Source organism: Teleopsis dalmanni, chromosome 2, assembly GCF_002237135.1.
Source record: "Teleopsis dalmanni isolate 2A chromosome 2, ASM223713v2, whole genome shotgun sequence".
Lineage (NCBI taxonomy): Eukaryota > Metazoa > Arthropoda > Insecta > Diptera > Diopsidae > Teleopsis > Teleopsis dalmanni.
Window position 1 is genome coordinate 158446347 of NC_051847.1, and position 15072 is coordinate 158461418.

At 30.7% G+C, this 15072-nt stretch overlaps 1 protein-coding gene across 1 annotated transcript; it reads left to right on the forward strand.

Annotated features, from left to right (window-relative positions):
- Window positions 1–10200: 10200 nt before the first annotated feature.
- On the forward strand, window positions 10201–14274 carry LOC119684796 (trypsin-1). Its single transcript, XM_038098921.1, has 3 exons — window positions 10201–10587; window positions 12974–13360; window positions 13799–14274. The coding sequence occupies exons 1-3, from the start codon at window positions 10329–10331 to the stop codon at window positions 14152–14154; spliced, it is 1002 nt and encodes a 333-aa protein (XP_037954849.1). The 5' UTR covers window positions 10201–10328; the 3' UTR covers window positions 14155–14274.
- Window positions 14275–15072: the final 798 nt, after the last annotated feature.

Consider the following 15072-nt stretch of genomic DNA (forward strand, 5'->3'; position numbering starts at 1 on the left):
GCCCAAGGTTATTAATATTTTAATTCTTCTTAATAACATGTTTTGGAAATTAAAAAATTTTACCTAGGTAGAAAATACAAATATTTAAAATAAAAGATACAATTCATTCATATTTGCAAAGCATCGCATGCTAACGACAAATCATGCGTGCATTTAAACGATGTTTACGCTTCCATTTCTCAAAATAAATTAAATTTTGCATGCCGACCAAATCCGACTGTGTATGCAAAAACACGAGCATGTTTGAAGAAATATCAAAATTTTTTGATTTTCGTCAACACATTTCTTAAAATTTCAAATGTTACTATTACACAAACAAATTTCGCATTTCACAAAGTAGGAGAAAAGTAGGAGAAAAAATTCTCATGTGAGAGCGATTTTTTAGTATATTTGTTGTTTTATCTGAGGCGTGTTTAAAAAATTTTTAAAAAATTGTTTGTGTAATGGCAAGCGCGCGTTGACAACGAACGTTGCTGTCTAATGGGCCCTTTAGACATCAACGCGCGTTGACAAACGCACGAAGTCTTCTCTTGCCATTACACATTAAATTTACCAACAATTTTTTAAACACGCCTCCAGCAAACAATGCAAAATTTGTTTACTCATCAGTATTAAAGCAATCGCTGAAGTGTCAACAGCGGCTGCTATGTGTAATTTCCTTACGAAAAATGATGTTCTATATTTAATTTATAATTTTAATATATATATTTATATTTATTTTTATGATTTCAATTTATATATTTATTTTTATATATATTATATTTTATATAATTTAATTTTTTTTTTTTGGTATATTTTAATAACAAATTTTCCGTAAATGCACAATGCAATTAATATTTAAAACAAAATTTTCATTGTAACTTAATGTTTAGTTATTTTTTTTTAGCCCAAGGTTATTAATATTTTAATCTTCTTAATAACATGTTTTGGAAATTAAAAAATTTTACCTATTTAGAAAATACAAATATTTAAAATAAAAGATACAATTCATTCATATTTGCAAAGGATCGCTTGCTAACGACGAATCATGCGTGCATTTAAACGATGTTTACGCTTCTACTCCTCAAAATAAATTAAATTTTGCATGCCGACCAAATCCGACTGTATATGCAAAAACACGAGCGTGGTTGAAGAAATATCAAAATTTTTTGATTTTCGTCAACACATTTCTTAAAATTTCAAATGTTACTATTACACAAACAAATTTCGCATTTCACAAAGTAGTAGGAGATAAGTAGGAGAAAAAATTCTCATGTGAGAGCAATTTTTTAGTATATTTGTTGTTTTATCTGGGGCGTGTTTAAAAAATTTTTAAAAAATTGTTTGTGTAATGGCAAGCGCGCGTTGACAACGATCGTTGCTGTCTAATGGGCCCTTTATTGGTTACTACGGGCGTGTGCAAATTGTTCTAATTTCATGCTAAACTGGCGACTTTTCTATTTAGGCTCGATTTAGTCACGTTGATAATATTCTAAATACGAAAATACGAGTACAAACATTTCACTACATTATCGGAACAATTTAGAATTTCTCTCAATTAGAACTCAAATTAGATCAACTCACGGTCTATATATTTTATCAATTTCATATCTCGCGATTCGTTGCTGCGTTTCAAGCTTTTATTGTTTTAATTACATCAACCCCTCCACAGAGGTAAATTATAAAATTGACAGTGAGAGAAAAAATAATATGTCGGTTCAAATTTCGGCATGAGAGACAGGAAGGATGTAATTTTTTTGATCAGGCTAGCCAGAACCTCCGTTTCAGCTCGCATAACAAACACCATCGTTTCAAAATTCTCAATTTGTTGTCGGAGACGCCTTGCACAGATTCTTGCAGTGACGTGTGAAGAGAACCCTCTATTACCAGCTGCGCTGATTTTAGTGCCTTTTTGTCGTTTAGGTCATGACTCAATGGTCTGAGTGGACTGGAATTGAGCGCGGCTTCTATCGCGATGAGCACCGTTTGCAGTTCTTTGCTGGTAAAAAGCGCACGGTGTTGATTGTTGATTTTGACTACCGCTGCCCATAATCTTCCAAAATAAGGTGCTCTGGTTGGTATGAAGTTAAAGTCAGTGCCCCCTTTGTGCTTAATATGCCAGATGGTCCTTATGTTCTCGGAATGCCTACATCAGCCCTTTCAACTTTCGATCTGCTGCGACAAAATTTGTCGCATTATCGCAATAAACTTTTTTTTGGGAGTCCTGGAAGTTAGGTAAACTTTTTCAGACATAAAATAAAACAGTTACTAGTCAAATCTCTTACAAGTTCTCATACTGTTATATGTATACTAGGGTGCCATTAATTTTCAAAAGTCGGAAAATTGCCCGCGGCACCCCCACAGATCGGTTTATTTTACTTAAAAAATAATCTGTGTAAAATTTTAGTTCCATTGGATAATTGTAAATGGTATCTCCGACATATTTAATTTTACATAGAAACTATCTTCCTAAAAGTTATAGATCTATTATAGAAGTTATAGATCAGATCTGTAAAAATAAACAATTCACTCATACAAAGTTTTTCTGTATTTTTAATAGTTATTGAATAAAAGATATAATTAGCTGAAATCACCCGATTGAATAAATCAGTTCTATGAATGCGTTTGCCCACATGATTGTACCTATGTTGTTTACTAAATTTGCTACAAAATAAGTCCAACATTTGGATAGTTATATACATAAATGAGTTTCTGTGTTATTCTTGGAATATGGAGTGAGTTTTATAATATTTTATCGTAGTGATTAATTCAAAGTGATTACATTAAAAAGTGTTACCGAGATGTCTTCTTTAAGTTTGTGTAAAAATATATACCTTGTTGGTTATCATTCTAGTAGGTTAACTAGTAGTAAATTACCATCTAATAGGGAAGTATTAAAAGCCCTTTTTTACCATGCTTGTGGTTATGGTTAAGCGAAAGTGCTAGATTAACTATACAAGAAGTTATCATATTTTGGCAAAAGGCACGAATACCAATAAATGAACGATCACAAAGAGTAGAAGACTTAAAAATAGTTCAAAGTTTGTGAGCTAAATACAGCTAGGATATGTGCATTAGGATGGAAAATTGCTACCAGCTCTAAAAGGAAAACAAATGTGAACCGTCCACCTATTATAATCTTATGTGAGGTCATTGAGCAATTACTTGAAATACCTGCACTGAAAAATGGTACCGGAAGAGCACGTGCATCTGCTACTTGTAAATTAATTTTTGAATGGGGTTTACAGGATCACGTGCAAGCTTTAGTTTCTGATACGACAGCTGTAAACATTCGTCCTTTTAACGAAACTTGCTAAATTATTGAAAAATATTTACAAAGAGATCTTTCATATTTAGCATGCAGACATTTACGAAATTATTTTCAAAAGTGTCCTCCATGCTAAGATTTGCAAGTCTGAAAGCCTAAATGTTAAACTATTTCAACGATTTCAAAAGTTGATAATTATACGGCTTAGAAAAAGACAGAGTAAGAAAATCGTTGAACACAGATGATGTGTTACGAATTACAAGTTTCCTTAATAAGATTCGTAAGGATAACCACCCAAGAGATGATTATGGGGAACTTAATTATATTTATATATATTTGCATTAATATATTTAGGAGAAAAGCCGAACTGCAGCGTAAAGTTTCGATCTCTTGGGACTATACATCACGTAACATGGATGGCCAAAGCCATGTATGCATTAACATTTTTTTTATTTAGGAAAGAGTTCAAATTATCTACAGAAGAAGAAAATGCTCCTTCCGATATATGTATATTTATTACTAAATGTAATGTAAGATAAGAAATAAGAAAGAATTCTCTAACAAAATGGCAAATGAAGCGGAAAATGCAGCGGCATCAAATAATATGAAAAGTCTCTTTGATATAACGAAGAAACTAACAGACGAGAGCGTCAAAAGAACCTTACCTGTCAAGAATCTCTCTGGTGAGCTATTGAAAAACGTAAATGATCAGCTAAACCGATGGCGTCAACATTTTATTCAAATATTGAACCTAGAACGCGAAGGTATCGTGATAACGCAAAATGACAACGTAAATGAGTTACCGATTAGGGTTGATCATCCCTCAAAAAGAGAAATAACCAATACAATAAAACTGTTAAAAAACGGAAAGCTGCAGGTCTTGACAATATTCCGGCCGAACCGTTGAAAGTTGATTTGCAACTAACAACGAATATCTTATACCCGCTCTTCAAAACCATTTGGGAAACAAAAACTTATCCTTCTGACTGGCTTCATGGAATTGTAATCAAAATACCCAAGAAAGGAGACCTAAGTGACTATAACAACTGGCGCGGCATTACGGTTCTAAGTTCTGTGATGAAAATATTTATGAAAATTATTCTAGAAAGAATGGTAAAAGTTGTTGAAGTACTACTACGACCAGAGCAAGCGGGTTTCAGAAGCGGAAGATCCTGTATTGACCACATTAACAGTCTTAGAATTATCATAGAACAATCTATAGAGATGCGATCCCCTCTTTATCTGCTTTTCATCGAAAAGGCGTTTGATTCGTTAAATCGAAATTGCATATGGGCAGAGTTGAAAGATATTGGTGTCCCAGCTAAAATGGTCTCAGTAATTGCAAAAAACTATGATCAATTTAAGTGCTCAGTTTTACACGATAACAAACTGCCTGAGCCCTTTTGTACAATTTTTGGCGTACGTCAAGGATGCGTCCTTTCCCCACTGCTGTTTCTAATTGTGCTTGACGCAGTGGCCAAGAGCGCTTATATAGGAAAGGTACGAGGTATTGTATGGAACCCACTGTCACCGAACATTAGGCTAGAGTGTTTAGACTATGCTGACGACAAATGCGAGTTGTCACATCGGCTTGATAATATGCAACAGAAACTTAATGACCTATCTTAAGAGTTGTGCAAAGTCGGACTAAAAATGAATGCACAGAAAACAAAATAAGTTCGAATAAACAATCGAATTAACGAACCTTTGAAGTTGGAAACGGAGACCATTGAGTGCGTAAATGAATTCCAGTATCTAGGGAGTATTGTGTCTGAAAATGGAGGTACAGCGCAAGATGTGATAAGTAGAATAAAGAAAACCCTTGGTGCTTTTACAAGGCTTCGTGAAGTGTGGAGCTCCAATACTTATAGTTTAAGCACAAAGATAAAAATCTTTAAAGCATGCGTTCTTTTAGTTCTCCCGTGTGGTTGCGAAACCTGATTTGTTACAGAAAACATACAAAGCAAACTGAGAGTATTTGTTAACCGCTGTCTCCGCAAAATTTTACGTATCTTCTGGCCAAACAGAATGTCAATTCAACGGTCAACGTCAATGAAATAAACACCATTTTGCAGCCCCTAGGAAGAAACATAAGCAATATTACAGACATAAAGGACGTAGCGTTACGCCGCGAAAGATGGAAGCGGCTTATAGACAGCCTATGCCCAGTATAAGAGGCTGCTCAAAATCATAGATGTCGAGCAAGGCGTATTATTATTATTATTAAAGTGAATGTTAAAGTATAGTTTAATGTATTGTCATCAGTCAAAGTTCATTTCCAAGATTTTAATCTTCTTTCTATTCTCAGTCAATATTAAAAAATTGATGAAAATATATCTGGAGTTACTTTGGAGAAATTATGTAATCATTTTTGGTATTTAAGCTCAGAGCTTGTTCGTTTTGCTTTTTTGGATTTAAATACAAAAACAAAGATGGTTTCGAATTTGAATATAGACAAGGAAGTCAGGAGAGTATCAATAGATCGCACAAAAATAACTGAAATCGCCGAAAAGAAAATTGAACAGTTTGTATACAAACATACTAAAAACATTTTTAATCGTTTCAAGTTGTGCGATGAGTTCATGAAAATATGTCCCATAAAATGGCATGAAGAACTTAGTTTTATTCAAGTCAAGAAAACTCTTTTAAGCTTAAAAGTAGTTAATGATACGACAGAGCGAGGAGTGAAACTTATGCTGGACTTTAAGTCAATTTTACCAATAATGTGATCCGAAAACAGTACATATTAAAAGTTGTTAACGATTACCGTCGTCGTTTTCCAAATTGTAATAAGGATACTTTGCTCCAGCTACTTTAACTTAAATAATAAAAATGATGTCAGAGAAACCTAGAATTAGTTCTTTTTTATTATTAGAAATATTAAATTTTAAACATATTGAATTTATTTTAAATTTTTTAGAAATATTAAATTTTTTGTAAAGCTGAAGCGGACAATTACATTCATAGTACTTGCAAAGCTAGCAATCGAGTGACTTCAGCTTATATTTTCTTTTACACAATAGTTATTAGAAATACAGAAAAACTTTGTATGTTTCTCTGTTTCTATGTTTCTATGTAAAATTTAATATGTCGGAGATATAAGCAACCAAAGATGAATTTTATGGAAAAAATCGTTATTTTCTAATTTTGGGACACCATTTCCACTTATCCAATTGAACTAAAATTTTACACAGATTATTTTTTTAGTAAAATGAGCCGATCTAGGGAGTGCTAGGGAGTGTCGAAAAAAAAAAAATGCCCATATACCTTAATGGCACCCTAATGTATACATTTTAACCGGTGGTTGACCACGAATTTTTAAAGTAGTGTATACAGGACCACAAAAATCGACACCGCTAATTAAGAAAGGTCGTAGTACTTTTAACTGATCCGCACGCAAGTTTCCCATTATTTGTGTCACCAGCATAAGTCTGTATCGAAAACCATTTTTGACTGTATAAATGAATGAAACTAGTTTTTGTATGGTAGCTGATAATTTAAGTGACTTCTTCATTCTTTGGATTTTATCCCTTAATTCATGATTTTGAATTTTTAAGAAAGCCCAATTTAGTTCCTTTGTGGTCGGATTAAAAACGACAGCTCTCTCGTTTTTAGATACGAAAAGTAGAATATAAGCGAAAATTCTTAAAAGTCTTGTATAAGATTAGAAGTTACAGCCTAAATTTGCAATGATGTTGGATTCACTTTTATAAGCCATAAGTCCTACCTTGACTTTTCGTTGTTCCAAACTTTTTTTATCTGTTGATAATGGAAAATGAATATTTTTGACCAGTTAATCGCATCTTGAAGCAGGAGGACCTTTGAATCATATGGAGCTATTAAGCTCGTTAATAGTACAACCTCTGGAAATTATGTATACTGAATTTTGTTTTGACGGAGCGTGCCTCCATAATACGTCATATGACTATTCTTGAATTTCTGATACTTTATTTGTCACAAATGTTATGAGTGTAGACGGATGACTCTTGATCCAATATAATATAACTTCTGAATCAGTCCAAAAATTTGCATTCTTGACATCACAAGTCATGAGTGACTGTACTCGAGTCAATAGTTTAGCCAGAAGGTGGATTGCACATAATTCGCATCTGGATAAAGACTTTGTACTGAGCGGAGCGTCCCTTGATTTAGCAGTTAGTAGCGCAATAATCCATGTTAAATTTTTGTAAAACGGAGTCTTTCCATTTTTTGCTATTTAGAATGATAGTACTAGAGAACTAGAATCATACTTAAAAGAGAGTCTAACTTTGAAGCGTCTTGATAAATATTATCATGCAAAGTTATTGCTAAACTGTGTTTTTTTAACCTTAATCTTCTTAGAAATGTCTTCAAATTCCCATTTTTGGACATGAGAGTTTAGAGAGCAGTCATCTGTCAATTTTTCGTTATGCAAGCTTATTAGGTTACAAATCTAATTTTGGGATTTTCGGTATGTTTAAATGTTTCAGATACAATCCATTCAAGTAACGTTTTCTGAAGCGTTGGAAGATTAGTACTTTATGTTTTTTATCCAATCGACAACAGTTCGAAAAAGGACTAAACTCTTTGACATTGACCAACATTATAAGAAAGTATTAAATGTACCGGCAGAGAAATCATTTAGTAGTATCTATGGAGTATTGAATAGCCTCAAACGACAAGAGTATTAGTTGGTTTCATTAACTTGGTTATGAGGTAAAAATGCATAATTATGGTTAAAATTATGGCTAGAAAGGTGTTTGAATCGGTTCTCCTTATTGGAAAACACAGTCTAAGAAATCCGTATTTTGGAGGGACGACTATGTGATTTGAAGATGTTCGGTACTACCTGGTATTACCTGACGCGACAAGAATATTAGTTGGTTTCGCTAACTTAGTTATGTCGCAAAAATACATACTTATGGTCCGGTTAGAAAGATGTTTGAATCGGTACGCCTTAGTGGAAAACGTAGTCAAAAACATCCGTATTTTTGGAGGGACGACTATGTGATTAAAATGTATTCGGTACTACCTGGATTACCTAAAACGACAGGAGTATTACTTGGTTTCGTTAACTTGGTTATGTCGTAAATATACACAATTATGGTTCGGCTAAAAAGGGGTTTGAATCGGTACTCTTTAGAAGAAAACGCAGTCAAAGACATCTGTATTTTAAGAGGGACGATTATGTAATATAGGTGTTCGGTACTACCAACTATCGACAGCAAGTCGCTGAGCAGTATGATTGTTAGAAGTAACTTGTTGCATTCAAGGATAATATAGTAATAAATAAATGATTATGCGAAAGGGCATCAACTTCGTAAAGTAATTTAATACAATGCGGTGAAGAGCAAATAACGGAATAAGTACATTCATGTGACAGTTAAATTGTTACTGGGCATTGTTTTGCAAAATCGCCAATGATTCTTAATAACAACAATGATATCCGCCTTGATATAAGACAAAGAATAATTGTTATCAATAAGTTTTACTATGGTATCTTTCAGTATCTGGAATTCATCTCAGAATCAGGGACAATATCATAGAATCATAAAGTACCATGGGAGGCTTTTCATTAGATAATTAGTCTTTAAGACACTGGCGACGACTAACGCAAACGTTAGTTCATGTTGTTGATGTTTTATCACGACATTATTGTTGTTTATGTAGATTGAAGACAATATTCCAGCGAAAAAAAAAAGATGCAGAGAATATTGTAAAATAATACAATACAATATCAATATCAAAGCAATATACACCCAAATCTTTTTTTACACGGTTTCTTTTTACACGGATTTGAAGTTACACGGTTGAAAAAAAAAATTTTATTGGAAAAAATTTTTAATCTAGTACGGTTTCAAAATCACTGTCTTGTTTAACACTTGGCATTTTTTTTACATGGTTTTCTTTACACGGATTTCTGAGGAACGTATCTACCGTGTAAAAAAAGAGTTGGGTGTACTATTACATAATTTTTTTTATTTTCTCGTTTACAAACTATAAAAGAACAATACAATTTGTTAGTGTAAACTTGTGATGTATAGCTCGGATTGCTTATTTGTTTTTCTTTTGCTTGTTGCTATATAAATATAGTAGGGCCGTATTCGCCCATGCTCACTGATAAGGTTTGGTGAGTATAAAAATTATTCTTCTAGATATATTCGTGGTGTATAGTCACAAATAATTTTTAAAGTTTGTATAATCAAGCAGAATTATGTCAACACACACGAGGATCACTTTTCAAAAAATAAAAACAACATTTTTAATGTCGATTTTTGTTTTTTAATATTTTAACTTTTACTTCGCACTTAGTATTTTGTGTATTTATACACGTGTTTCGGCAAATTCGCTTTTCCCTTAATCAGAAGAATTCCTAATATATTAGGAATTCACCTGATAAAGGCAAAGGCGAATCATGTGTAGAGATACGTGTGTTTCGCCGAAATAAAAGGTAAATTCGCCGAAATAAAAGTTAAAATATTAAAAAAACAAAAACCGACCCTAAAATATTTTCGAAGCAACAACTCAAAAAATTTAAAACAAAATCAACATTTTTAATATTTTTATACAACATATTTTTCTATTATGTATTATTAATTGAATTAACATCAACTTTGATGTGTTTTGTTTTTACAAATACTTATACTAATATTTTGTAAATTATGGTAATATAATAAGTTGCATTAATAAATGTTTTTATAGCTTTCTCTAAGAATAAGTTTTGGGCTTAAGTCGTTTATTTGACACATAAAAATTATAAAAAAAATTATACTTATAAAATTGTGTTAAAATTTTTTATTATATTTTTAATATATATTTATAATACAGATATTTCAGTCTAATTCTTCAGGAATTAGAAACTTACATTGTTTAGCGAACTAATAAAGAAAGTAGCTACATATTTTTCTCAAAAAGTATTTCGTCGAACTTTACATTACTTACTTTACATTGAATTCTTTTGCAATTATAGTTTCTTTTTTGTCGTGTTTTAGTTCAAATGTACATATAATATTATTATTATATTATCAATAATATAACTGCTTTTTAAGTTTTTCATGAAGTATACACCTGTTTTGTGCATAATGATTCTTACATCAAAGAGATGCGTCTGAAATTTTTGATTATGTTATATTTACCTCTTATCAGTTCCGCTTTGGCAAATTTTGCAATAGACGATGATTCTTTGAAATATAATTCTTCGAATTATATATCTGATCCGATAACAAATGAAAATAGAACAAGTAGATTTTTGTTTGATGCAATATTTCGTATAAGTTCAGGAATATCAAATGTTTTTGGATATCAAACAGATGAGGATAACGATTATAGTGAAGATATTGATGTGAAAAGCTGTGACTGTGGTAAGCTTTTTAAATAACATTATAGTAATAAAGTGTTAAACAAAATTTTGAATAGTAAAAATAATGAAGATATAACAAATTTTAAAAATAAATAAATTTTTAATTTCGAGCAAAACTTCGCAACTTTCACATTTTTAGTTAGGTTAGAATCGACACAAAATATAGAAATTCAATAATTTTACTAAATTTATTTTACACTTCTAATAAATTTAATAAAAAAATGTTTAATAATATCTTTGCAGTCTACATTTCTTAATTATTTTGTTTTTGAATTTAAGTTGTGAAAATTTTAAAATGAAAATTTTGGGTAATGTTTACCACAAATATCATTCATATACACATACATATTAAGATTGATAACCTCAACAATAGCCTTGTATTGAAACAAAACAATGTCGAAACTGTTTTGATTCAGTGTTAATGTTCACAGTGACTTCTTGGGCTGGGACAACATTGTTTCAATAGAACCCCTGTTTGTACGAAAGCTCTATTTAGTTCTCCAGATAAGACTTAATATTTTTATTAACAAATAGTCGTACGACAGGCAGATCCCTAGATTCATTCGTTTGTTTAAACTGATAAAACATATTTGTAAGTATATAAAGATGTCCGCTGTCTTCCAATATTTCCAGTTACAAGTATTTCGATATAGTAACACGTTCTATATTCTACATACCATACAATGTGAATGGTATTATAAAGTATAATATATGGTAATATGTTAAGTAAATTGACAAATCATATTTTAACATTTGTGAGTACATTTACTATACATAGGTAACTGATTTTCAAGTAATTTATAAACAAGTCTCAACAATTTAAAATACAACAAATTCCCATGTATTAAACAATATACGTAAAAATAAAATAAACAAACGAGGTTTTGTATTTGACGTTTTGTATTTAAAACCGAATGTTTTCCAACAAGAAGTATTAACATATAATAGTTCTTCAAATATCAATAATTAAATAAATGTAATTATGAATATATAAGTCAGGATAGGTTGGCGTGGTGGCCTTGTGCCCAAAATCCCCTTAAGCTCAAATATGGCTCGTTTCGCTGAAGGTGAAAGAGAACTCACATACCAAGTCCCTAAGTAACAACTTGGTCAAGTCCCTAATTTTACAAGATAACGATTCTGTCAGCTCTGTAAGCCAATGATGGACACTGACACATGAGGTGGAGTACAGTGTGCACATCATCTGTAGAACCACAGCACCTACAAAGTCATTATTAAATAGACTCAATCTCATAGCATGTCTTCTTAATACGCAGTTACCTGTGCACACTGATACCATAGTTCTGAGCAGGTTACGCCTTAGATGAAGCAGCTGGTACATTCGTTGTCCAGTTTTATCCACCAGATCTTGAAATCTGACTGAAGTATTCTTTTATACAACTTTTTTTAGCTATATTTAGATTATAGCTAAATATATTTTGATATATTTAAAACATTTGTCACTAATTTAACTTGCTGTTTTACCAGAAGCCAAGAAGGCAGCCAATGTACCAAAGCAACTTTCGTGGGGTTGGAAAGTAGAACTGCAGTGATTTGCAAGATAGCTAACCTTTTGGTGTCGCTCAACTTTTCAGTTCCACGACACCAAAAGACAGGTCTGTGAAAAAGGATTGATTCAATGATTAACTGTGATTCAAGAATGAATATGTAACATTTATACATTATTGGAGTATATTGGAATTTAAATTAAATTAATGAAAGCAACATAAACAAGCAAATAAAAACTCATCAATTATGCAAAACGAATGGTCTTAATCATGCTTACATGGACGACAAGAGCTTTTTGTGTTTGTTTGTAGATGATATTTTTTTTAAATTATTGTCTTATTAATGTTATTACAATAAGGATGTATAAAAACTGCACGGCAAATATATAAACAGAATACGAATTCAGCAATAACTTATATCAACTAAATATATATATATGTAGGTATAGTTGAAATAATAGTTAATATAATAATAGTTGTTTATATAATAGTTCAATTTGTATTATTCAGTTAAAAAGGCTGTTGTCGGTTATCAATCAAATTTGGTCATACCGAAAAGAGTTTAGGATTTGTTTATTTATTTAGATCAAAAGAAACAGGTAGGGGCGTTATTTCGATTACTGATATAAGTAGTTATACTTAATAGATGTCTTTCTTACTGTCTTTTTCACTACAATGGAAAAATATTAAAAATTCTTAATAACATTATTTCACTCTGAATGAAACTTCAAGAAAAGATTTAAATCTAAATAATTTTCTAGCAATGGAATTATTTTTTGCTAAATAATTTTATAACAGAATTTTAAAATAAGATCAATTACAATAAATTTATAAAATTAGAGAAAACTAATCTTAATTTATTTTTGATAATCTTTTTAGATTGTGGATTGTCGAATGAAGAAATAAGAATAGTTGGTGGTAAGCCAACTGGTGTAAATCAGTATCCTTGGATGGCACGAATTGTTTATGATGGAAAATTTCACTGTGGTGGGTCTCTCCTAACTAAAGATTATGTATTAACTGCAGCACATTGTGTTAAAAAACTTCGAAAATCAAAAATTAGAATTGTTTTTGGAGATCACGATCAATTAATTACGTCAGAAACAAAAGCAATTCAAAGGGCTGTGACTTCAATAGTTAAACACAGAAATTTTGATCCGGACACATACAACAACGATATAGCATTGCTTAGATTAAGGAAACCGATTATTTTTTCTAAAATAATTAAACCTGTGTGTCTTCCACGTTACAATTATGATCCTGCAGGTAAATGAATCATTCTAAGTATTTTAATATTTTGATAACAATTGCTTTCAAAAAAAAAATTTTTTTTTCAATTTATATATGCATTTACAAAACACAAATAAGTATGTTATTATTTTAAAAGTTTTAAGATTCGAATCATGTTCGGTAAAAACTATTTACTTTTAGTTCGATATAGCTTTAAAATAAACTATTTCAGAATATCCGAATGAAAAAACACTGCAGTATGTTTGAGTAAACACCATTTTATCAACGCGAATGAGAAGATAAATCTTGTCCACTTTAACTAAAAAATGCATAACTGATTTTAGATTTGTAATTCCAACCATTTTGAGATAATATAGAAGTATTATATGAAATAAAGACCAAGTTTATTTGTAGATATACTCGTAACATCATGGTTAAAAGTTTTTATTAAATTTTATAATGTGTATTTTTTAGGTCGCGTTGGCACAGTTGTTGGATGGGGACGAACATCTGAGGGAGGTGAATTACCATCAATCGTTAATCAAGTTAAAGTACCTATTATGTCAATAACAGAATGTAGAAATCAAAAATATAAAAGCACACGAATCACAACAAGTATGCTTTGTGCAGGTAGACCTAGTATGGATTCCTGTCAAGGTGACAGTGGTGGCCCATTACTATTATCAAACGGCATTAAATATTTCATTGTTGGAGTAGTATCATGGGGAGTTGGCTGTGGAAGAGATGGTTATCCTGGAGTATATACCAGAGTGAGCAAATTTGTTCCGTGGATTAAATCCAATTTAGCGAATACATGCTTGTGCTCATAGAAATATTATTACACAAATAGTATACAATCATTCAAGTTTTAATAATGTTATAAAATATTATGTTACATAATATCTTGTATAATAAATAAATATACATCAGAGAGTAAAACTCTTCCTTTTAAATGTTTTTTTTTTACTTTACGCATAGTGAAGAATAAATTAAAATTTACTTAAATTATTATTGTATTCCGGAAAGATATTGAGATGAGCGTGAAACCATCTAAAAGAAAAATGAAAACAATAATTTAATTATTATTCTTTTATTTACTTTTTATTTTGTTAATATTTCGAGAATCAGCGCTAATTTGAAAATTTCAAATATGTATTTAAACAATTTTTATTTAGTGTACGTATAAAATTTAAAAATATAAAATTGAACAGGTTTCGAACAGTATTGAAGTGCATCAACAAAATTTTTTATTTATTTTTAATAAATTGAACTCTTTGTTGACACCTGTTTCAAGTATTGCCAAATACCCATCATCAATAAGATGAAAAATTCATAATATATATATATATATATATATATATATATATATTTGAAAACATAAGTGAATATAAAATATTAACTTCTTTAGCTTAGCCAATAGAGTCAAGAAATTTCATCTGTAAATTCAAAGAACAATAGCTACTAACATAATCACACAAAGGGAATGCATTTTGTTGTGCAATTTATTTTTGCTTTGTGAAAAAAAAATTTATACTTACAGCATTTTATTTTTACATTAAAAAATATAATAGTTATTTTTGCGTTTTTTTTTATTTCTAACCCAAGCGTTTTTTTTCTAGCTTAAGAATAATAGTTTTTTTTTTTGTAAAAAGCAAATAACTTTTATTTCTGAAAAATATAATATAAGCAAACTTAACTATTATTGTTTGTATTATCTTAAAATGAAAAAAATAAGACATAGACATTGA